The sequence below is a fragment of the Castanea sativa genome, chromosome 10 (genome assembly GCF_040712315.1).
Source record: "Castanea sativa cultivar Marrone di Chiusa Pesio chromosome 10, ASM4071231v1".
Lineage (NCBI taxonomy): Eukaryota > Viridiplantae > Streptophyta > Magnoliopsida > Fagales > Fagaceae > Castanea > Castanea sativa.
In genome coordinates, this window is record NC_134022.1 from 19,086,370 (window position 1) to 19,112,665 (window position 26,296).

General features: G+C 36.7%; 1 protein-coding gene across 1 annotated transcript; it reads right to left on the reverse strand.

The window, feature by feature from the left end:
- Window positions 1–3,086: 3,086 nt before the first annotated feature.
- Window positions 3,087–5,768, reverse strand: LOC142612657 (uncharacterized). The gene is made up of 3 exons (XM_075784780.1): window positions 5,624–5,768; window positions 4,542–4,707; window positions 3,087–3,674 (listed from the first exon to the last, which is right to left on the reverse strand). The coding sequence occupies exons 2-3, from the start codon at window positions 4,690–4,692 to the stop codon at window positions 3,292–3,294; spliced, it is 534 nt and encodes a 177-aa protein (XP_075640895.1). The 5' UTR covers window positions 4,693–4,707; window positions 5,624–5,768; the 3' UTR covers window positions 3,087–3,291.
- Window positions 5,769–26,296: the final 20,528 nt, after the last annotated feature.

Below are 26,296 nucleotides of genomic sequence, written 5' to 3' on the forward strand. Positions count from 1 at the left end.
TTCTTTTCTCCTCCCAAAAATGAACTTCAGATTATTATGGATTGTTTCAAATCATTATGAAGTTGTCGGAGACGAAATACAAAAACCAAAGCAAAACCAAACTGATCCCTTTTCTCACCATACTCTAACCGCCGCCGCCATCGATCTCTTCTCTCTCCTCAAACTCGGATCTTCGATACCCAACACTTATAAGCTTCAACTCTCAGCTAAGTTTTCTGTGTTTTGTGGGTTACTGGGTTTCAATTTGTGGGTGTAGATATTTGAATGTATGATTGTTGACCTGCTTTTTTTGGATTTGAGGGTGTCGATTTGTGGTTATGGGTATCAATTTGTGGCTATGGACGTTGATCTACTGATGCACCGCATCGAATCGAGTCCGAGAACCGCACTGCTGGAGGCCGGAGAACCGACCTTCGGTGGTGATGAGCGGAGCTAACGAAGGGAGAACCGACTTATAAAATAATTGAAAAACGCAAAAACTCAATAAATAAATTTTCTGTTCCTTTCCTTTCCCCCTACTTTCAATTCGAAAATTTCCTATTCATTTTCTCGAGAACCAAACGAAACTTTGAAAAATTGGTGTAAAATGCGGAGCTATTTACCTTTGTTGGAAAATCTGGTATTGTATCTCATACAAAACACACAGCGGAAGCAACAAACACGGATCTGCTTCATTTATGAGAGATAACATGTAACGTTGAATTTTAAAACAAAGAATAGAAAGCATACTTTGATGCAGTGAAATTCAAAACCAAAGACTTGAGAATTCCTCTAATCTTCATCTCAATTCCACATGGTGCCCAAGATGAATGGTCTCTCAATCAGTCTTTATGTATGTTAATTCTTAAAGAAAAATCCTTCTTCTTCTCCTTCTTCTCCTTGTAGAGAAAAACTGTTTTTTTCTTTTCTTTTCCTCATACGTACATTCTAACTACCTTGGTAGTTACTTTATTTAATAACTCTTATTAAATAAAAGCTGATTATCTAATTGGGTTAGCCTTTTGGGCCTACCCAATTGGGCTTTAATTTGTGGTTTGAGATGAGACCAAAGTGAACAAATAAGACTCTAGCTCTAATGAGTCTTAGGCTTATCTGTCAATTCTTGACAAGTCCAAAGTTACCATTAATTATATTTAATAGCACTATATAAATATAATTGCACTTTAGGTTTTATTAATAAATTATATCCCAAGACTCTAATGATATCATTTGACCCCTCCATAAAATATCCATAGTGAACAAAGTCATAATAAATTGTTACTTTGTAAACAACTATTTTATCCTTGAGCATCCGGTTTAATATTTTAGTTATTCACATTTATTGAAATCTAATTTCAATAAATACAAGCTTTAGTAACTCCTTACTAAAGTGGGCGCCCCGAATAACCAGTACTCATTAAACTTATCTCAAGGGGATATTTCGTGTCTCTACAAAAGAGATTATGGATTCCATCTTGAGAATATGTGTTCCCTCAACACTACGTGTGTTTACCCAACATATTAAGGTTTTGACCGTGAATATTAGATCTCACTCATGATATATCAAAGTAACCTACATTTCATGATCAGGTTCACTACCCTTTCAGGATTGAGAGTCTATGAAATTAGAAGTCGTGAGATTAATTATTTAGGTGACAGTTGTTGATTAAATAATTAATTTCATAGTAGTCCAATTCAATATGTCTTAACTCTTAAGACATATCAACACATCAACTAGAAGTCTCCACTTCCATGATCAAACGCCCAATTTCATCACTGACTACGAACTACATTTTGAGTTTACAAGAAACTTGTGATTTACAGCTTCTGTGACTAAATCACATACAATGCATCTCATGGACTATGATAATGTCCCATTAGTTCATTTATAAAAAGTCTCATATAATTAAACAATTTAATTATTTATGACATGCTAATAAATTGGATTTTAGGGCATAAACCCCAACAACCTTTATATACGATGTGATCGTGCGTCAGTTGCTTATCGATCCAGAAGAGGTTGAGGAAGTCAACAAGCAGCTTGATCAAATGTAAATTTTTATTTTATTTTTTTGTTAGTTTCTTATAGTTTTTTCCTTTTATATTTCATAGATTTTTGTGTGTAATTTGTGGGTTGCTATGGTTGCTGGAATTGGGGGTTGCTATTGCTATTGGTTTGATTTGATTTTGTTTTCTCTGTGGGTTTCTAGGTTTTGATGGCCATCAGTTTGTGGCTGAGGTTTCTGGGGTTTCAAGAAAACAACAGTTTGGGTATGTTCTTTGTGGTGGAGGTGGTAGCAGGTGGTTGCAGAGGTGTTTTGGATTTTGGGTTTTTGTTTTTATTTGGGTTTTGGGATATATTATTTTATTGTGTAAAAATATTATTTTAATGTGTTGTATTGTAAAATAAAAGTCGGGATGTGAGTATTGTAAAATGGTATTGTATAATTGATAAAGTAACTTTTTTGATATGGTAAAATAGAATAGGATAGCTTTTTGGGCTGTGGATGCTCTTACAAAACTGTGTAGTTTTGCAGTTATGCTATTTTTCTCTAGAGTATAAATGTAGCTAATAATTGCTAAAAAGAAAATAACACTTTTTTTTTAATACAAGATAGAAATTTTACTTTAGTCTAATCTAAGTGTATATGCATGTATGAAGCTTCCTCTTAGAAACTTGAACTCCGGTCCTTACTCCCCACACCTCACAAACACTTATATTTGTGGAGTGACCACCATACCAAAGGTGCGTAGTAAAAAGAAAATAAGACTAGACACCTCCTTAGAAATAGTTTTAAATGGCTTTGGGTAAGAGGATGACTGTAGATTCAGAGGGAAGTTTATCTTTGTCATTCAATGATCAATTATTATTCGAGTCCAGACATAATTCTCCTAGTGAAATGAGTATTTCTTTCACAGTGCAAAATGGCCTTATGCTTCAGTTCCTAATGGTATGAAACAAACACCAAGTACTAATGATATGAACCATCTGGAGACTTTCATTCATCATTCTGCAGATGTTGCGATTTTGCCCTCGTTCAAGTTTCAAGGGCACATTGATTACTTTTCTAGAAAGAAAGAACTGCAGGGCTTAGGCAGCAATGACAAACCCAAAAAAGGAACTGCATGTCTGTATGTAAGCTGGTCGCCTTAAAACAGTGTACATATCAAGACAGGATGCGCCAAAAATGATATATTTCTGAGAATTGCTAACTACTCACATCCCAATCTTTTTAATTCAAGAACGAGACTAATAATATTAGTTTCCACGTATTATACATAATGAAACTCAATGGCTACAAGCATCACAGTTCAAGCATCAAAACCAGAATAGATGCCATTCTCCCTTAACAACCTCTTCTCTTCTTCCACATAATTCTTTCCCCTACTAGCTTGACCAAGCTCTCTTTTCCTCTTTTCCTTTTGAGAGAAAGAAAGGTTCTTCCTGTCTTTCCGAGTTTCCACACTCACCAGCTGCTCTCCAGAGGCTAATGCAGCTCTTGTTTTCTGTCGTTCTTCATAAGACTCTTCAGTCTCCTTGGTTTCACGACTTTCCTTACCGGTAGACCATGACCAGTCCTGCTTGTCATCTTCTTTTGGTGGCGGCACGCTCAAGATTGATGGTCCACCTTTATAACCACGTCGCTTCAATTCTTCAAAGTCCAAAACTCCAGTTTTTTGCTTTCTGGATTTAGCTGTATGCGTGCAGAGACAAAAATGTTACACCTTTATTTTAAAACAACTTAAGAAAGAGGAATTTTCTGGAGCATTTCTGCAAGCAAAGCTAAACAAGACTCTGTTGATCCAGCATTATGGTAGTTAAATACGAGCAGGACATCTAAATAATGTGTGAACATTCATCTTGATATTAATACAGAGATTCTATTCTTTACATGTTGTTCCATTTTAAAATTGCAAACAATATCTACATTCAGAAAAAGTTATTTCCTACAACCTTTTCTAGTATATTACTGTTCTGCCCCTAGCTTAAACTCATAACACGGTAAATGATCAATTTTTATTATTATTTTATATATAATTATATACTTAATGAGATGGAGACCATTGCCAAAGAGATACTTACAAAAATTATCAGTGTAGGTAAAAAAAACTATAGGAAATATCATGGGACAAGAAATAAAACATTTTTTCAGGTTTTCTTATGCAGCCAATTTTTATATTAGTATTACCATCTGTTATCTTGGTAACCAACCCTGCAATATCGTAGACTTCCTTCTCCTTCCTTTAATGTGACCTATTTATTCAAATTCAGCAAAATGATTCAGCTTCTTCTGTGTTGTAAATTTCTTGTGGACATATTATTTTGTTCCACTATTTGATTAAGAAAACCACTTCGCTAGTTTCTAAAAGAATGCAACGAGTAGATAGAATCTATAAACCACTAACATTAAGGTTCACCATGAGCCCCAATCCATTGTCATTTGCTTGAGTAAAGAAGACAAATCAAAATATGAAGCAATAACTTTGTTTGAGAGATATCTAGGCACACAAATTCAATTCTAGCTAAACATGGATAGAGAACTAATCCAGCAACGTTATACCTTTCGAAGTTTTTTCTTTGGAATGTTTTGATGGATCCGTCGCCTTTTTCTTGTCAACCCCATCTTCAGCTCCAGAGTCTGAATGTGAAGACAATGATTCATTGTCTGATGAATTATCCTCCTCATCACTCCATGGGATAGTCCTCTTCATGGTATATATTTGATCCTGAAAGCGGAACACAATTAACTACACATTAATACCCGCTGTCCATTTGGTTTGGGTTAGCTATTTGAAAGTGTGCATTTTTTAGGAAGAAAAGAAAACAAAATGCAGGTTTAGAAAACATGTTTTTTAAATAAGCAACACGCATTTTATAAAATTTGTGGAAAGTAGTATTGGTGTGAAAAGTTGTGGTGCAAAAATGCAGTTTTTCTTTATTAAAAAAAAAAAACAGCATTTTTGAAAAACTACACCATAAGCTGCAAATCGAAAACAAGCTTTTTGCTTGGTTTAAATTTCAAAAACACAATTTTCTAAAAATTGCATAGCCAAATGCCAACCTAATCCAACAAAAAAGAAAACCCAAAATAAACAAACCAACCCTTACAAATATTTTGAGTGAGAATATCTCATAGTTCAATTTCATAGCATTTAATTAAATCAAGTGCATAACACAAAAACACTATCCAACTAATCAAATAAAGAAACCCTTTTTTTTTTCTTTTTCTTTTTTTCTTTTTTCCATTTTCTGAATCAAAGTAACTCAAAGTTATATTGAAATAAAACAATAATCTAACGCACTACCCAAAAAAAAAAAAAAAAAAAGTTGCAGAGCATTCAAATCAACTACATAACAATAACACACAAAACCCAAATTCGAAGTGTAACGAAATTAACATAATGGAAGCTCCAAAGGGTGCCCTAGAAGCTTCGAATCCAAGCCAAGCAAAATAGATAAAAATATACGAAAACCTCTATTCAGATGAATTGAATTACAGACACAATAGGTAAATCTATATCTCTCAAATCTTATTTTATCTCAGTTAGTTGAATCTAAATATGAAGGACCTAAATTCACCAGATTAAAACAAATTAATCATATATGTACGTTACGGTTTCAGAACGAACAACGAGTCCGTACCTGCTGTGTCAGCGAGCAAGAGATTGAGGGCGATAAGAGAGAGACCGAAAGTGAGAATGAGGAGAGAGGCGAGCCGACTTGGTTTTTGTTTCTTTGTAAGATGCAAGTGTTTTTTTTTTTTTTTTTTTTTTAGGGTGAGAATTTCAATTTTCTGGCGTCCACTCCTGATAACTATTTATCGTCTGACCAAGATACCAATTAATTTTTGAGTAGGCAGAGATTGAACTTCAAATCTCTTATACAATCATCAGAGACTTTATCAGTTGAGCTAACTGGAACCCACATAAAATTAATTTGTAAGTTGTAACTAAAGCAAAAAAATTTTAGTGACAAAAGAAGATATTTTTACCCTTTTTACATATCATATCAGTATAAAAAATTTTCAAAATGGTTAATTTTTTTGTAAGAGAAGTTTCAACTTAATAATATTTTCACAACAAATTATATGTGGTAAGTTATTATTGATTCTAATTTGAATTTACAACTTAAATTGCTTTTTTGCTCTTCCATAACAACCAATAATAACCCACCACTTAAGATTTGTCGTGAAAATGTTATGAACATATTATTTCTCATTTTGTTTTGGGCCAGACTTAGACATAGTACTTATGTACTATTCCTTAAATTCTCATCTTAAGATTCTGCCATGTGGATTATTTCTCATGGGCTAGAAGTGTATTTTTTAATTACGTAGTCGGCTGAATCTTAATAGGAGAACCTAAGAAACAATATCTAAGGTACTTTACTTAAGTTTTATCCTTTTGTTTTTATGATAAAATTCAAAATGGTTTATTGATAAATGTTCTAAGGAATCAAGTCTTAAAAAACTTTGGCGCTCTAGTTATGTAATATATTATAAGTTTGTTCACAATATTTTCACAATAAATCTTATGTGGCTCAAATCTTTGTTACATGTTGTTATTAGTGGGGTAGAAAAGTAATTTAGTAATATGTTCAAATTAGAACTAATAACAACTAACCATTATGATTTGTTGTGAAAATGTTGTGAACGTAGCACATCCCTTAAAAAACTCTATATACTATTTTCGTATTTGTATATTCTAATAAGGAGTCTTTTGGTTGAATATTGTAAAAATGAAGTTTATTTGTGATATGGGTATTGTTCAAACTTATTTAGGGAAACACGGAGAGAAGTGAATTTTGGTAACACCATTGCCGAAATTTTGAGAAAAAGTAAGAGAGAGGAGAGAGAAATGATGTGACGGATGTGGGAGAGAGAAAAAGGATTTTCGGCAATGATATTGCCAAAAATAAAAAATAAAGAAAAAATGAATTGTGGCAATTGAATTGCCGAAATTGGAGGATTAAAAAAAAAGAAAATTGAATTGTGGCAATAATAATGCTACGGCCACAAACTATTTTACCATATTTTTACAAACTGTTGTTATAACCAATTTCTTATTGGTTCTCACTAGGGCCCACCAATAACGTTATTTTTTTATTTATCAATAATCACTCGTCACATCATCAGTTTATGAAAGTTGTTGTAAAAAAGTTTGTATCATTAGCATTTTGTCAAAATTGGAGGGTTAAAAAAAAAAACTCAATTGTGGCAATTGAATTGCCACAATTGGAGGAATAATAATGCACCCTAATTTAGGCAATTCAATTGTCACAATTTAGTTTTTTTTTTTAATCCTCCACTCTTAGTAAAATGCTAAAGATAAAAACTTTTTTACAAAAACTTTTATAAACTATTGATGTGATGAGTGATTATTAGTAAATAAAAAAGTGATATTATTGGTGGGCCCTGGTGAGAACCAGTAAGAAATTGGTTATAACGACAATTTGTAAAAATATGGTAAAATAGTTTGTAGCCGTAGTATTACTCTTGCCACAGTTCATTTTTTTTAATCCTGCAATTTCGGCAATTCATTTGCCACAATTCAGTTTATTTATTTATTTTTTTTATTTTCCACATCTGTCACATCATTTCTCTCTTCTCTCTCCTGCTTTTTCTCAGAATTTCAGTAATGGTGTTGTCGAAATTTGCTTCTCTCCTCATTTTCCCAAATAAGTTTAAACAGTACTCATATCACAAATAAACTTCATTTTTTATAATATTTAGCCAAAAGACTCTTCTAATAAGTATTACTATTTCCTATAAAAAAAGTTTTAAAAAATTTATAAAAAAAAGTTAGCACCCGACTTTACTGATATATATTCACATACTTTTTTTAAAGCTTTTTATATAATTTCATAATATATATATATGTATACACACATTCTTTTTCAAGCTTTTTCTACAATTTCATAATAAATCCCACGTAGCAAAGTTGTTCTTGATGAATAATTTAAAATTTTGTGGTAAACAAGTAATTTCAGTGGTGGGTCTAAATTAGAATTGTGAAATTATTTTAAAAATATTAAGAAATAATCATTTCTCTTAAAAAAATAAATCAAGTTCCACTCCATTTGACAATTTTTATTATTATTTGGAAATGACACATTAGTCACTGCCACCTCAACCGAATTTAGTTAGAAGTAATAAGATTGAGTTCCACCTAGAAAAAGCTACTGGAGTATATCAATTGCTGTTACCTCAGCCAAATTTAGAAAAACTAATAGAGCCACCGACCTACCGCCCTAAATATTTCAATAGAAGGACTTTTTGGCTAAAAATAATTCGCCAAAATTGCCTAGTTATCGGAGGCATATCAAAGCCAGAAAGAAATAAAACAATTTTATGATTGAGTTAGTACACTTTAGTTATAAAAATATTGAGTTGTTTAGATTTGTACCTCTACTTTTCAAAAATTTTATTTAACCTTTTATGTTTTCATCACCCATAACCCAATATATGGGGGACCCATGAAGGAATGTTTGTTTGGCAAAATTTCTGAACCATGCTCCCATCACCCAAAACTCAAAAAAAAAAAAAAAAAAAAAAAAGAGTCAAGAGTTGTTAAAACTGAAAACACATTTGAGATGTTTTTAAGTTATGAAAACTAGGAGTGTGCAAGCTAGTATCGGAGCCGACAAGACCGACCATTGCGATGTAGCCGCATTGCTAGTGAGACCGACCGAACGAGCCGAGGCCGGCAAGCAGAGGGCTAAGGGAAGTCCAATGCCGATGCAGTGGAGCGATCGAATATTCAAATCCAAAACCGAAATCTATCGAAACTAAACCGATCGATATATATATTATTTGGTTGAAACAACGCGTTTATTGTAGCAACGACTCTTTTTTAAAAACAAATGCATCAAACGACGTCGTTCTCTTGGTTTTGAAAAAAAAAAAAGAGCATCGAACGTGGTTGTTTTGTGCTAGGTCTAGGATACTATATATTCCTTTTTTTTTCCTCTCATCTTAACACACTCTCTCCTCTCAAGTCTCACAAGACAGTGGTAGACACCAGGTAGCTATATATTATTTTTTGTTAAAACTTGATCTAGGTAATCGTAGATATGGTTTGATTGTAGAGAAATCCAAAGGATAAAGTAAGTTTGATTGCTTTAAACATTTTGACTGTGTTAGTGTGTTTGGTCGCTGAGGATATAAAACAAAAAAGGAGATGATTTTGGGATTTGTTTCTATCTTTGTATTGAAGAAGAAAACAATGCAACATTATGTTTCATAGTTTCGGTTTCACAGGTGCCATTGAAAAGGTTTTTTTTTTTTTTTTTTTTTAAAAACATATTTAAATGTTTAACAGGTTCTTTAAAAAAAATGTCTAACAGGTTTGTGTGAACAGGTAGATAAGTTGATGTGTGAACAGGTTTGTGTGAAAGGTTTGTCAAATAGACATTTTGCTTGAAATCTTGAACATGTTGTGTATTGATATTGGGCTTGAAAGCCCTAATTTTTTATAATGTTTTAACCAACCCAAACCGATCAAACTAACCAAAAAAACCGCACCGTTATAGGTCTGAAAACCGACCCTAGGCAGTGTGCATGGGTTCCAATTATGAGAAAATTAATCCCTATCGGTTTGGTGATAAATTTAGAAAAAACCGCCCCAACCGAACCGCAAACACCCCTAATGAAAACTGATTTCAATGGCAAACTTGTAAAAAAATAAAAGTGCTGGGATCCACTAGTCTATATCAAGTCAAAACCCATGCTTCACTCTCACCGGTCATTCTTCTCCACTCCACCTTTTCTTTCTTTTCTTTTTTTCTCTCTCTTTTTTTCTTTTTTTCTTTCTTCTTTCTTTCTTCTTCGTTAACACCCACAAGCAATTGGGTTCAAGATTCTTTCTTCTTTATTTCTTTTTATTTTTATTTTCTTTCGTCTTTGCCTTTCACATCCTAGAATTTTTTTTATTCTTTTTTCTTTGCCTTTCTCATCCCAAATTACAAATCCATTTCTCAGTGGGTTTATGGGTTGAGATTGGTGGGTTTATGGATTGTTTATGGTGGCATTGGGTTTGTAGGTTGAGATCAGTGTGTTTGTGGGTTATTTATTGATGATGCACAAAAATCATCAGTGAAATTGCCCTCGAATGCTCCAATGGGTACCTGAAGAACAAGAAACCAAGAACCAAATAGAGAGCATTGGTGAGGTGCCAGCCAAAGACCCTCCGAAGGTTAAGTCAGTGAATAAAAAATCTCTAAGAACTCTATAGTGAGAGAGCTAGGGATTTTCTACGTACTTAGGAAAAGAGGAGGCCTGTTGTTTATATAGCGATGTGGAGGAGACCTAGAACCTAGGAATACAAGGGTTTTTCTTATAGGGAGGAGGTGGAGTTAATGCCACCACGATCTTAGGGATACCCTCCATATTGGGAGGGTGAAAGTTGTGTGGTAGGGTCTTTATGCGTGATGTGCAAGATATTTACATATAGGAAAATGCATGGAAACCACGTAAGGCCATGTGGGATCTAACGGTGTGATTCGTCCTCTTAGCCATTAGCTTTTGCTGGTGTAGGGTACAAGGTTCTAGACGAGCCTTTTTGAGATCGATGGTTCCTTCGGGGATTAGGGTCGTTGGCTTTATCATTGGTCTGACACTCTTTGCTGACGGGCTCTATAGTTAAGAATCATTTTCTTATTTCAAAAATACTAGTATCAGCTACCCCCTACCCTGTATGCCTGTCAGCTATGCTCGACGGATCTCTGAGTAAGAGGGTTTTCATGGGTATTAATTGATTTATTGAGGAGTGTGTCATTGATGGGGGTAGGTAGCTTTTTGTAATGAATGCTAAGTGACACGTGGCACTCATTGATTGGCCTCATTTCAAATTAGAAATGTCACAGCGTATACTGCGCTCCTTCGCCCTATGAATGTTGCTTCTTCATTAGTTTTCTCTTTCTATTTTATTTTCATCTCCTGCCTGTTGTGATTTCAAGTCACTCTGTCTATGTTCTCGTATTTGTCTACATTTGTCATCTTAACCACCGATCCACCGTCGACTTCTTTTTACATAAGTTTCTTTACTTTGGTTTAATTACCGTCTTTTGAACTTAGTTAGTCATCATTTTTAGAGACTCGTCGCACAAATAGGTTCTTAGTATACATTCGTCGCTTGTAGGGGAATAGAGTTAGGTGATAGAGAAGTAATGAGTGAACAGTCGTTGTCAGTCCATGAGGATGCAGGCTACGACGAAGTTTATCCATCGGGACATGAGCCCATGGAGGATTTGACCTGGTCCCCAAAAAAGGAACCGTCTGCCTTTTCTCTTACTAATGAGGAAGAGGAGGAAGACGAAAAGGATGAGGAGGAAGAAGAAGAAGAAGAGAATGAGAAAGAAGAAGAGGGTCAGGATGAGTGTGAACAAGAAGATGCTGGTGAGAAAGGAGAGGATCATGGAGAAGGAGACGGGATTGTAGGTGGAGTAGAAGATGGCGGCCATAGACCCTTCATCCTTCCCTTAATATGGATAGTGAAGGACTTCTACCTGACCATGTCTTTGAAGGTTTTCAACAACCATCGCGTCCTTTACCAAATTCCCGAACACATCCATATGCGGTTGCCAAGGAAATTTGAGAAGTGTTATTTAGGTAAGACAATAGATGTTAGCTTGTACTATGCAATGTTCACCACTGGGTTGAGGTTGCCGCTGACGGAGCTGCATCGTCAGGTTGCTAATTATTTAGGCTAGGAGGGTGTTTTAAACGAGTCTGGTGAGTAGTCGGTGTCTGATTTCTTTTCATCGTGTTAGCTTTGATTTTGTAACTGACTTATTCCTTTTGATTTGTTTTAGCCCAAGCTCGTCCAAAAATAAGTGAAGAACATGAGAGTTTCTTTAGGCGCGTTTAGGCAATTCCGCTTGGGTAAAGAAAGTGGAAGGATCTGGTTACGCTTGAAACCTTCCATGCTTTCTATGGTGGTTTCGAAGTCAATAGTTGAAGCCCGACAATTGGACGCGTTTTCCCATTGACGTAAGTTCTCTTCTATCTGTCTACTTTCTTGATTGTCTAATTTAACCTGTCTATTTTCCTTATTCTTTTTGTTATTGTTTTCCAAATATGGACAGTGGTAGGCAGAGGGTGTTGGTAAGGAAAGCTGCTGCAGCTCACCTCAAGCAACGAGGGGAGACGTCGACTTCTCCTTCTAAGGTGACACCTTCTCCTAATACTATCCTCTAAAGGAAGGGTACAGGTAAGGATGAGCGTCCTTCCAAGAAGGTGACGGTCTTAATCTTCTGTAACAAATTAAGGGGATCCGTTGTAGAAAGCTCCCCCACTTCCTTACCATGGTGCTGGTAAAGGCTTAATGACGGCCCAAGGTCTTGTCGCCTCTAGCCCTCTCCAGAGACTTGTGAGCCACAAGGAGTATGTCGTCGAAATGGTCAACTCGATCATTGAAGACTCGAACATGGATGAATGTAGCGAGCATGCCATCGAGGACTTAGGGGTTTCTAGTCTCTTTGACTTGGCGAGGGTGATATCCATCGGTTTGTTTCTTTCTTTTGTCCCCTTTGTTTTCTCCTTTATTATAACCTTCGTCCTTTGTAGGCTATTGTGAGGATGAAGGCCATTCAAGCCAGTGAAGCTAAGGAGGGGGTGGTTCATCGCCAATGTACCCATCTGGAATATGAAGCTGACCAGCTAAATCAATATAAGGAAGTTGCTCGTATTCTTAACATTGAGCTGACAAGGAAGAAGTCTATGCTAGAGACAACTACCCGATGATGCTCCGAGCTAGCCAAGGCAAACACCAATTTGACGATGGAGTTGGCTGCCCTTCGTGAGCAGATAGAGCAGGCTAAAGCTGACACCGTGGTGGAGTACTAGACCTCCCAGCCTTTTTATAATGAGTTAGAGCACTTGTATGGGGATGGCTTCAAGGATTACCTTAAGTAGGTAGCTGCCTTTTATCTTGACTTGGACCTGTCTCGAGTGGTGATCAATGACTCAGTTCTGCCAACGCCTGGTGGTCTCGACGCTGTCCAGAGTGAAGTTGACGGTATTGTCCACTTGGTGAGAGAGAGGTGAAGGAGCATGCTTAGGCTGAGACAGACTGTCCGAGCATCCCCAAAGCCCAGACTGTTACCATAGACCCGTCTGTCCCTGGGGGTTTGTTAGTTCCTGAAGGCCAATCTATCCCTAATGCTCCTCTTTCCTAGTTTTATCTTTTTTCCTTTTTTGTCATTTATTTTTGTGTTTTGTAAGAATAATTTAAAAACAATGGAGTGCCCCGTTTTGGGCTTATGTATTAAATTTTATCCCCACTGGGTTCATCGAGACTTTATATTTATTTTTGTTCTTATTATTCATCAATTTTGTTCATTGCTTGATTTTCTTTCACTTGTATGCTTATTGCGATTGTAGGCATGCCTCCTATCCATTGTAAGGTCTGGATTTTTTGTAAGTGAGCTTATATTTGTGGGTATTTGTTGCTTTTATTCTTCTCCTGTTCTATTGGTTTTATTGACCATCCGTCCAGGTAGAGATGAATTTTGTCTACCAGGCTCTTCTTGGGGATTTGTCCATCCCATAGGTAGGACTTAGAAAATATTTTTTTTTATAACTAGGCACCCGTTGGTGTCCATGATGGTTTGACCCCCCTATAGGTAGGACTTAATAGATTCTTTGGACCCAGGCACCCGTCGATGTCCTTGGTGATTTGTCCACCCCATAGGTAGGACTTAATAGATTGTCCAAGGCTCCTATTAGTGTCCTTGATGACCCGTCCAGCCCGTAGGTAGGACTTAAGGTTTTTTGTGACCTAGTACCCATTGGTATCCTTGGTCATCCTTCTACCCCGTAAGTAGGACTCAAGATTTATGTGATCAAATACATGTCAGTATCTTTGGTCATTCATCCACCCTGTAGGTAGGACTTAGGGTTTTTTGTTTGTAGACATAATTTCTTGTGAACAATTCTTTATTAAAAATGAATTGAATTTAAAGTCTAAAAACTTAAAAAAATTAACAGATAAAGAAACATAGTTTATAGCTTCTGGCAGTGCTACTGAAAGTACTTCCTCAGGTTCTTGGTGTTCCACAGGTGATGGAGCCTTTGCCCATCGAAGGTCTCCAAGTGGTAGGTCCCCTTTCTATGGTAGTCAATGATCATGTAAGGTCTTTTCCAGTTGGGGCCTAACTTGCCCTGCATGAAATCTTTGGTAGCTGTCGCCACCTTCCTTAGGGCTAGGTCCTTGACTTGAGAGTGTGGGGGTTTGACCTTGGTGTTGTAGTGCTTTGCCATTAGGTCCAAATAATGCACGATCCATTGTTTAGCCGTCGCCAAATTTCACCCAGAAGGTCCAACTGTAGACGCATTCTTTCTTCATTCCTTCCTTTGTCATGGTGGGACACCCTATAACTGGTTAATCCAACTTATACCGGGATGATGGCTTCACTTCCAAATGTAAGGCAGAAGGGTGTTTTGCCTGTAGGCGTGTGAGTCGTCGTTCGATATGCCCATAACACACTTGGTAGTTCGTCCGACCATATACCCTTTACACCCTAAAGCCGAGTCTTGATCACCTTGAGCAAGGATCCGTTTGTAACATCAACTTGACCATTGGCTTGAGGTGGGTGGGGGAGGAATAGTGGTTTTTGATCCCGAGCTACTAGCGGAAGTCCCTGAATGTGCCGTTGTCAAATTGCTTTCCATTATCAGAGACTAAGACTTTGGGGATACTGCAATGGCTTATGATGGTTTTCCAGATGAAGCCTCAGACATATTTCTTAGTAATAGTGTCCAAAAGTTCTCCCTTGACCCATTTAGTAAAATAGTTGATCCCTATGATGAGGGACTTAAGTTGCCACATTGCCATGGGGAAGGGTCCCATTATGTCGAGCCCCCACTGAGTGAATGGCCAAAAAGCGTTCATTGAGCTAAGTTGTTCTGATGGTTTCCATATGATGTTATTGAAGTGTTAGCATTTGTCGCATGCCTTCACATAAGACTAGGTGTCCTTCTACATAGTGGGCCAATAGTACCCTACTTGTATGAGTTTGTGAACCAACGATCATGCTTTCAAATGGTTTCCATATGCTCCCTCGTGGACTTCCCTCATGATGTAGTTTGCTTCGTCGAGGACTAAGCATCTTAGGTATGGATGAGAGAAGCCTCTTTTGTAAGGGACATCTCCAATCAGTATGAAACGTGATGACTGCACCTTTAATTTTCGGGAAGCATTGTGGTCATTCGTAAGCGTCCCGTTCCTGAGGTATGAGACGATTGGTGTTGTCGATTTGGCTCCCGTAGGGATCGTCTGTACATCTATTCTATCAATGGCAGGTGAGTGCTGGACAAAGGATAATACCTACCTGTTGATGATCATATGTTTCTCGAATGTTGCTTTTGTTAGATGGTCAGCTTGCTCATTCTCTTCCCTCGGGATTTGCACAAATTTAGCCAAGAACTTCTAGCTTACCCTTCCTTTGATTATGCTTAGGTATTCCTTCATCCATTTCCCTTAGGCCTCATGGTCTCCGTTGATATGTCCGACGATGACTTGCAAGTCGTTATGTATGACTATTGACGAAGCCCTTGCTGCTTTAGCCAGGTTGAGACCTGTTAGGACTGCTTCATACTCAGTTTCATTGTTGGTTGTCAGTTGTCAAAAATTGGAGACGGACTGCACACTCTATCAAATCTCCTTCTAGGGACTGCAAGACGACCTCAACTCCTCCTGCGCATTGGTTGGATGAGTCGTCCATTTGTATTATCCATGGCGCTGGTCTCTCGTCTTCATCTTCCTTTGCTATGAATTCGGCAACAAAGTTGGCCAAGGCCTTGGCCTTGATCGCAGTTCTTGGTCGGTACAGTATGTCGAACTCATCGAGCTCTATCATCCATAAAACCAATCGTCCAATTGCCTCTGGATTGTTCATCACCCTTTGTAACGGTTTATCACTCTTGACCACTATGGTGTGTGCTTAGAAGTATGACTTGAAATTTCGGGTGACCATGACTAGAGTAAAAGCTAACTTTTCCATAGGGGGGATCTTCCTTCTGCTCCTCAAAGCACACTACTAGTGTAGTAGATAGGTAACTGTATGCGATCCTCTTCTTGGATGAGGGCTGAGCTGGCGGCCATTAGGGATACAACCAAGCAAAGGGAGAGTTCTTTGCCGAGCTTGGATGGATTGAGTAGTGATGGGGACACTATGTATGTCTTCAGCTCCTCGAAGGCCTTCTAGCATTCATTGGTCCACTTGAAGGCTTTCTTCAGCATTTTGAAGAATGATAAGTATTTGTCCATCGCTCTGGAGACGAACTTGTTGAGAGTCGAAACCCTACCATTCAAGCTTTGTACCTCCTTGATATTCTTCGGAGGTGTCACCTCAAATATGGCTTGGATTTTGTTGAGGTTGGTCTCCATGCCTCACTGTGACACCATAAAGCCTAGAAACTTTCCTTAAGATACTTCAAACACACATTTGCAAAGATTGAGTTTCATGTCGTAGAGGGGTAGAGTTTCGAACATCTCCCGGAGATCGTCTAGGTGGCGGTCCTCCTTCGTGCTCTTCACAAGCATGTCATCCACATATACCTCGACATTCCACCCAATCTGCTAGATGAACATCTTGTTCACGAGCCTTTGATATGTTGCCCCCGCATTCTTTATACCGAATGGCATGACCTGGTAGCAAATGAGCCCTTGGCTTGTGATAAACGAAGTCTTCTCTTGGTCATCCCTGTCTAACCTGATCTGGTTGTTGCCAGAGAAAGCATCCATGAAGCTCAATAGTTGGTGTCTAGCCATTGAGTCCACAAGGAGGTCGATACGTGAGAGTGGGTAACTGTCCTTCGGTGATACCAGATTCGTAAGGGGCAACCCAAACTTAATCGATATAATAAATGGAAATAGGCTGGATGAATATATTTTATATTTTCTGGTTTAATGGGATAAGAATAAACACTCAGTAACTTGAAAGATAGATAAGCTCACCACCTAAGTAAACCCAAAGGGATATAGATAGCACCACCCCAAGGAATTTAGCTAAGGATATAGAACTATATGGGCTTACCACTCTATGGGATACAGATTAGCACCACCCAAGAGATACAGAAACCGATTCTCACCACCCAAAGGAATCCACCCAAGGGATAAGAGATAATTTAGAAGAAATCAATCTTCTGAAAAACACAAGATTTTTAATTCTAAAAATACACTCTACTTTTTATTAGATTCAACCAAAGGCTTAAATAGAGCTTAGAACAACCCTCAAGAATAGGAAAATGAAAAATAATAATAAATACATTCACTTAATTTGACCAAAGTTAGATATGACTCTTAGGAACTTAGAAACACAATAAATTACTTGTCGGCCTAGGAGAAATAAAATATAAGGTCTAATTCATCATGGGAGACACTAAATAAAGACAAATTGACTTAATTAATAAAAACGTTTTAAAATAATGGGATGTTATTCTGGTCTTCAAGGAAAGCTTTTAGGCTTGGACTGACATCAGGTTGGGCTTGCTGGATCTTGGGACACTTCGGTGTCATTCGGGCAGGCTTTGTTTAAGTCGGTGAAGTCCACGCACATCCTCCACTTTCCATTCGCCTTTTTGACCATCACTACGTTGGCCAACCATTCAGGATAATATACCTCCCTGATGAAGTCTGCTTCCAGCAGCTTACAAACTTCTTCTACTATGGCCTTGTCTCTTTCTTAGGCAAAGACTCTCTTCTTTTGTTGGACGGGAGGGAAGGATGAGGACACAATGAGCTTGTGAACCATGATACTTGGATTAATCCCTAGCATCTCCTCCAGCTTTTTCGTTGGTTCTACCATTACCCGTCGCTCCTCAATGTTTAACGCTTGCAAATGATCGTCCATTTCTAACATGGCTATATAGCATTCATGAGCAGCCATTTGATCTCCGCGTGCTTCTCCTATCCTATACTCTGTTGGGAATTTCACTAGCAAGTGGTACGTAGACGTGGCTGCTCTCCATGCATTGAGCGTAGGTCGCCTGATAATGGTGTTGTAGGCAGAGGAGCAATCGACGACTAGGAAACTGACCTCCTTAGTGAGTTGTTGAGGGTATGTTCCAATGGTCACTAGTAGGGTGATGGTCCCGACGGAGAAGACTTTGGTACCATTCAATCCAACTAGAGGTGTGTTTGAGGGCAATGTGGACACAAGGGGTACAGAGTCGCTACCTAGTTTTTGCAATGGTCTAGAAACCATATATATAGCGTCCTTTCAAGGAATAACCTTTGATCTTACTACTAGAGTATGAGTTTAGAGTTTATGTACACTCTTGGAAAGGTGTTAGGCACCCAAGATCGCCCAATCCTAAGGTTGGCCTCCCATCATTGTGTCTTACGTCTTAACCTTGTTAAAAACAATTTCACTACCTGTGTCTTAAACTCACACACACACACACACTAGCATGCATCTAAACGTACAATCATGGAATTATTATCCCAAAACACATACCTATCTATCCATAAAGCAAAAGGAAGCCAAACCACACACATATACAAACCCTAGAATTCATCTAACATGTGAAAACCCTATCATATATCTAAAACAAGGAAGCAATTCAAACATGTCAACAAAGCATAAACATCAATATGGCAACAAGCAAATCATATCATGAATAAAAAACAGGGCATTAACTTCGTATACATATATCAAAGGAGGCTTAAACAAACAACATGCATGTTTATATGAATGCATGACTTATCTTACTTACCTTGTAGCATCATAGCACCTATGGCATTGTGCATGGACATGTGAAAAGGGTTTAAACAGAGGAAAAACATGTGAAACAGGCAAACCAAACAAAACAAGAAATCCGAATTAGGTTTTTTGGGCAAGTACTTGCGTATGTAGCCAGAGGTTTGCGTACACATGATTTAACCTGTGTACGTATGCTTATGGCATGCATGCGTGGACTTGTTCAAAAACCCTAACACAGAAACACGAAACAGAAAACATAGCATAAACGAAAACCCTAATTCTAACAACCAAACATGCTCAAAACATAAAAAGAACTATAAAACTAACCTAAGCAAACAAGTATAAACATAAACTATGCAAAAAAACAAGATCAAAACAAAAAAGAAAGACTAAAAGAAAAAAGAAAGGTTGAAGCTTGATACCTCAAAAAGGAGTTCCCAAGTTTTGATTTTGACCGTTCCTCTCAGACAAATCTATCACAAGTCATTAAACAAGTGATTAGTAATCTTAAACTCAAAGAATTGGGGCTAGAAAAGGTCCCAATCAAATAAAAATGACTTGAGGGCATGTTATGAAAAACTCCCTTTTGATTCACTATTTTCTAGTAAATCATAGGTTTTTCTAGTGGGATTTCTCTATGTTTTGAAAATTTACTATGTAAGGCTTTATATAGTGAAAAAAAGGGGGTTTGGAATGGCTCCTAGACGATGTGGGATTCATTCCAAACCTCAACCATTATTACTAAAAACTAACGTTTCTTATAATCCTGGAACCCTAGCTACGTACATAGGAGTGTGCCTGCGTACGCATGTTTTGGTCCACATAGGTAGACCGCTGCACACGTATGGGGCCGAGGGCCTTTTTGGTCATTTTATTTCCAAAAATAAATTTTTGCTCATTTAAAAGGTTATATTTTCCATTTTAACACTCCTAAGTCAATTTGATACATAATTGGGCTCTAAACTAGCCTTAGGCTTTAGAGTTTGAGCATCATTGGGGAATGAGGACCCGAGTCGTAAGGGGTACAAAATACGGTATCTATAGGCAGGAGCCACTCCTTTTCGATTCTCATTGGCTAGAAAGCAAGGTAGTAGAGAATGTCCGCAGAACTCCCACTATCCACTAGCACTCATCAAGTGTTAAAGTTTGCTATCGATAGGTTGATGACCAAAGCATTATCATGAGGGTGGTGGAGTCATTAGGCGTCCTCTTCTGTAACGTTGATGGTTGGGCTGTTGACCCTAGTCATTTTAGGCGGTCAGCTAGAAATTTGGAAACTTTGCACCATCTGTAAGTATGTCTTTCTCGCCTTTATAGAGGAGCTAGCCATTGTACTTCCTCCTATTGATGAGAATCAACAAGCATTCAAGGATCCATTCCATGTTCCAGTTGGGCCTATTACAAGAGCAAGATCCAAGAAGATCAAAGAAGCACTTAATGGGCTGATTCAAGATATTTGGGCTGATTTTAAGGCAAGACATTCCAAGCTTGGCCCAAAGGAAGATGAAACCGTAATTTAATTCAAGCTATCTAGGGCTGATCTGGCTTAATTGGGAGTAATTTATGGCATGAATTAATGGCTGATTGGCTTTCCAGCTCTATATCAGATTTTTTCCTATTTTGGATCTGCTAATTTCAGACCAAATCAACTTTTATTTAGGATTTTATTATTTAGTACGTTTTTTTCTAAATTTATTTCCTTGTTTTTAGGAGCATTTAATGCTTTTAAGTCAAATTAGATTCCTAATAGGGTTAGGTATCAATTAGGAGTTATTTTAGAATATATTTTCTTGTCTGTCAAGTCTTATAGAGCCCTTAAATAGGCTCTTAAGTTTGTAAACTTTTTTCATTATATTATTGAATAAAAATCAGAAAAGGTGAGGCTTTGCTCTTCTTTTGGTTCTTCAAGAACTGTGAACTTATCAAGGATTCTTCCTTGTGGCGTTCAAACTTTATACCTTCGGTTCGTGATTCTTTATAATCATTGGGTCAAGGTCAACTTATACCTTTGGTTCGCGTTTCGATTATAAACGTTGGGTCAGGGTTTCTATCATAAATCTGAATTTTAGCTTTCCTGGGTAAATATTTCAATATTTTTGTTGGGTCTCAAAGCGTGTTGATTGAGGTTCGCATCACCTATGATCACCCTTATCTCCTCTAGTGGGGCCCTCGGCCGCTCTTCGACCCATCTGTAGGCGAGTGATTTCGCACCCATAATTTAATCTTGGAAGATGGTTGGAATGACCATTTATATACCCAAAATTTAGAGTTGCATTACATGCACTAATTCAATCATTACATATCATAAAAATGATCTTGAGATTCTAACGGTCGCGGCGGTATGTCTGATTCCTAAATCAAATTGTCTGATTGAAAGATATCACATGATCAAGTTTTCATGGTCTGCATGCATTTTGTTTGGGTGGAACCAATCACTCGTGATTAATTTAAATTAACTCTGATTAGTTAAACAATTAAAATTAATTAAATAATTATGTGATTGGTTGTTGGTTAGTGTAAAAAATAAGTATACTTGCATGGGAATAAAGTGGATAATTAGATAACAAAGAAATTGTTGATAATTAAATCTTTTTAGAATATTTATCTATTAGATAATTATTACTTTGAAGACTTGAATATCAAGTAAAAGGGATTAATTTTTAGAATATGAATTAAAAACGTGTCTAGGTGCAATTTTCGACTCAAAAATCCTAAAAAAAGAGTCTAAATCAAACCAAAATTGAAAAGGGAGCGCAGCACCCAAGAGGGACATTTGGCACTCTTGGAGTGCTGATCAGCACATAGCAAGTGAGAATTGGCCCAAATTCGTGGCCCGGCTCGAGCACCTTCTAATTAAGATAAAACCTATCTTTTTTGAATTTTTAGAGATAAGGACGGGTTTCAATTCATATCCAATCTTATTCAGCTTATTTTTCAAGCATCTCAACCTCTATAAATAGAGGAAAAAGATTAGAATCAAGGCCTTTCTTTTTTTGACTTTTTTGCTCCCCTTACGTTAAAGATGTTATGGAAGCCTTGGCTTTAAGAACTTTTTTTTAAGTAAAATATTTTAGATCTCAAAGAGGTGAAAATTTCTTTGATTTCTAAAGTATTCTTCCGTTGAAGGGTACCTCATGCAAGTAGGTATTTAGTTTTGGTCATGTGTTTATTTTTATTTTAATTGATATGTGTGTTGTTCATTGCATGTTTGTTTTCATGAATATGTGTCTGCTGTCATTATCAATATGATTTTGTTCACAATTTGTATATGTCATGTTTGTATGCTTAGTTAGAATGTTCTTCAGTTGATTAACATGTTTTAATTCTTCTTTAATTTCAAAATTTGCAATTAATCACCAAAACTTTAAAAAAAAAAAACAAAACAAAACAGATTTGTATTTACACTAAATACAGATCTGAAACTTTTTCTAAACAAAAACAAATCTGTATTTTCACTAAATACATATCTAAAAATTTTTCTGAAACTTTTTCTAAACAAAAATATATCTATATTTTCATTAAATACAAATCTGAATTTTTTTTTTTTTGATGAAAAACTGATCTGTTTTTTCATTAAATATAGATCTAAAATTTTCAAGAATGCAAATCTGATATGTATTTTCATTAAATACAAATCTGAATTTCTCAAGCATACAAAACTGATATATATTTTTATTAAATACAAATTTGGATTTTTTATAATAAAAAATGGTTTTCTCTTAAATAAAAATTGTAGATTTTGGATTTTCAAAAAATGAATTAATATTTAAGTTAGGGTTTTTTGTTAATATGTCAATGTAATATCATGCATCTTTTGAAAGGGTATATAATGGTTATTTAGAGTCTAAAAGACTAGACTCTGTCTGGGCGGAATGGGTGCCTAACACCTTCCCATTCTGTAACCTAGCCTCCGAACTTAGACTTTTGGATGGTAAACTAGTGTTCTATCTTTTGTAACTGGGATCAAAGTTTTGTAATTTTTACATAGATTGTATTTAGGACCAAAGTCTTGTATAGTTATTCTACCAAATTGTATTTTTATAATCAATTAGTGACATTAGAGGTATTTTTGGACATGTGAATTGTTTATTATATTTTATTTTATTTTTTTTATAAAAATAAGTGGCGACTCCACACAATTACCCAAAAGAGAGGTACCCTAAGCACCCAAATCTCTTTTAGACAGCACCCCTCAAGAAGCGCGGTCTCTCACAGTGGCAACTCCTCTAGGAATGTCAAGGGCTAAGTTTTGTGTTAGAGAAGTTTCTCGGCCACTTGTTTCAAAAAATTGTACAAGGTCGCATCAGGTAAACTCTAAACTTTTCTGAATCAAGTATAATTTTTCTTTCAAATAAGTTCATACAAGCTATACATTGTAGGATCGACAATAGCTCTCCTACCTTCAAGGGATCGACCTTAGTTCTCCCAAAACTCATAGGATCGACAATAGTTCTCCTATACATTGTAGGATCGATAATAGTTCTCCTATATACCATAAGATCGACAATAGATCTCCTACCTTCAAGGGATTGGCCTTAATTCTCCTAAAACTCATAGGATCAACAATAGTTCTTCTATACATTGTAGGATCGACAATAGCTCTCCTACCTTTAAGGAATTGACCTTAGTTCTCCTAAAACGCATAGGATTGACAATACTTCTCCTATACATTGTAGGATTGACAATATCTCTCCTACCTTCGAGGGATTGAACTTAGTACTCCTAAAACTCAAAGGATCGAAAATAGTTCTCCTATACCATAGGATAGACAATAGCTCTCCTATCTTCATAGGATCGGCAATAGTTCTCCTATACACTAGGATTGACAATAGCTCTCCTACCTTTAAGGGATCGACCTTAGTTCTCCTAAAACTCATAGGATCGACAATAGCTCTCCTACCTTCAAGGGATTGACCTTAGTTCTCCTAAAACTCATAAGATCAACAATAGTTCTCTTCTACACTAGGATCGACAGTATGTCTCCTACCTTCAAGGGATAGACCTTAGTTCCTAAAACTCATAGGATCGACAATAGTTCTCCTATACACTAGGATTGACAGTTGCTCTCTTATCTTCAAGAGATTGACCTTAGTTCTCCTAAAACTCATAGGATCGACAATAGTTTTCCTATACACTAGGATCGACAGTAGCTCACCTACCTTTAAGGGATCGACCTTAGTTCTCCTAAAACTTATAGGATCGACAATAGTTCTCCTATACATTGTAGGATCGACAGCAGTTTTCCTACCTTCAAGGGATCAACCTTAGTTCTCCTAAAACTCATAGGATCGACAATAGTTCTCTTATATGCTAGGATCGATAGTAGCTCTCTTACCCTCAAGGGATCGACCTTAGTTCTCCTAAAACTCATGGGATTGATAATAGTTCTCCTATACATTGTAGGATCGAATATAGCTCTTCTACCTTCAAGGGTGTAGACACCCGATTTTGCACCCATGATTTAATCAAGGAGAATGACTCGAATGACCATCCATGTACCCTAAAAATCATAATTGCATCACATGAATCAATTTGTTCCTGCATTACATACATCATTTTGTCTTTATATTACATGCATCATGTCATTCATTGCATATCATAAGAATAATCTTGAGATTCTAACGGTCGCAATGGTGTTTCTAGTTTTTAAATCGGATGGTCGGATCAAAGGATACCGCATGATCAAGTTTGCATGGTCCATATGCATTGTATCTAGGAGGAGTCGACCACACACGATTAATTTAAATTCTGATTGGTAAAACAATTAAAATTAATTAAATAATTTTGTGATTGGTTGATAATTAGTTGTTGGGTTCTAAGACTTTGGGTTTAAATGTATTAGAACTTCATTTTGTAATGTTGGCAAACCATAATCAAAACGTTTATTCTTGTTTTAGACTTGCTAAAAGTATGTTGAAGTGTAAAGTTAGAATCGAGTGCATTGCAGGATTTACTATGTAAATCTGCCAGGCTCGATCGATCGAAGCTCGTGCAAATTATTTTTCTACAGAATTTTCCAACTCAGTCCAAGCCCGTTCTACGTGTAGGGTTTTATGTTTTTCCCAGGTATAAAAGGAAAAACCCTAGCCACGTTTTATGGAGGCTCTTTATGCTGTGTGTGTGAATCTTTTGTGAGATCTAGAGGTGTTTGCCTTCATATACACTTAGGGTTATCAAGATCTAGATTGATGTCAAGAGTTTAGTGATCAATTCAGTTGCAGATTCAAGAGCTGAAAGATATACACACGTGAGTGCTTGTGCTTGCAGGGAATCTAAGAAAGAAGTAGTCCTTGGACTCGGAGCTGTCACATGGTCGTGGTAGTAAGTTTCCTACTCGAGGTAACAATAGGATGTTAATGGTCTAAGTCGCTATTGTGTAAATTTCAATTCTTTCATAATGGATTCAGTTTTATCTTGAGAGGATAGTTAGGTTAAATCCACCCCAGGTTTTTTACCAGTTTGGTTTTCCTGGGTTATCATATTGTTGTGTTCTTTATTTTCCGCACTTTACAATGATATGATTTATATGCGTTAACCTAGATCTGCATAATTTACTTAAGTTAATCACTTGGCTAAATAACTAGGTTAATATGGTTGTGTTTAAAGGGTCTAAAAACGTACAAGTGGTATCAGAGCGGGTTAGCTCTTGTGTTTAGATCCTTTGATCTAAGAGTTGATCCTTGATCCCTGTTGTCATGGAACACGGTCACTCTCTTGTGATCCCACCTCACTTTGATGGGAATAATTATGCTTATTGGAAAGTAAGGATGAAAGCATTCCTGAAATCTATTGATGAGAAAGTTTGGAACTCCGTTGAATATGGATGGGAGAAGTCCACTACTCTAATGAGTGAGTAGCAAACTTCTCAGAAAGAAGCAGCCGCTTTTAATAGCAAAGCTATGAATGCTATTTTTAATGCTGTTTCAATGGAGGAATTCAAGAGAATCTCTAATGTTGGCACTACGTGGAATATTCTCCAAACTGTGCATGAAAGCATGAAGGCAGTTAAGATCAATAAGCTGCAGCAGTTAACAACTAGATTTGAAAGCATTAGGATGTCTGATGATGAAACTTTTGATGAATTCTATGCTAAGCTTACTGATATTGTTAATTTTGCTTATAATTTAGGTGAAATTTATGATTAACCTAAAATTGTTAGGAAGATACTTAGATCTTTAACTGAAGATTTTAGACCCAAAGTAACTGTCATCACTGAAAGCAAGGATATGGACTTCATCCCTGTTGATGAACTTATAGGATCTCTTCAGTCCTATGAGTTGGACCTACCGAAGACTGGCAAATCCAAATCAATGACTCTTAAATCTGTTGATGATGTTGATGTAAGTGGATTTGATGATGAGCTCTCTGTTACAGAGATTGCCTATCTTGCCAAGAACTTTAGAAATTTTCTTAGGAACAACAACAGAAGGGCAAGAGGTAAAAACAATATTGAACCTAGAAATTTTAGGAGGAATGAACCCACTAAGGTGAACAATAATGAGAAACCTAAAGAAAAAGTAGGTCAACCTTCTAATAATTCTATGGGTCAACAATATTTTGGCTGTCAAGGGTATGGTCATATGAAATCTGAATGTCCAACATTCTTGAGGT

Bases quoted from the DNA above. Each gene is read 5' to 3' on its own strand.
- LOC142612657 (XM_075784780.1), bottom strand. From the start codon at position 4,692: ATGAAGAGGACTATCCCATGGAGTGATGAGGAGGATAATTCATCAGAC. The intron at 3,675-4,541 runs GTATAACGTTGC...GCACGCATACAG, and splicing joins CAAAGAAAAAACTTCGAAAG to CTAAATCCAGAAAGCAAAAA.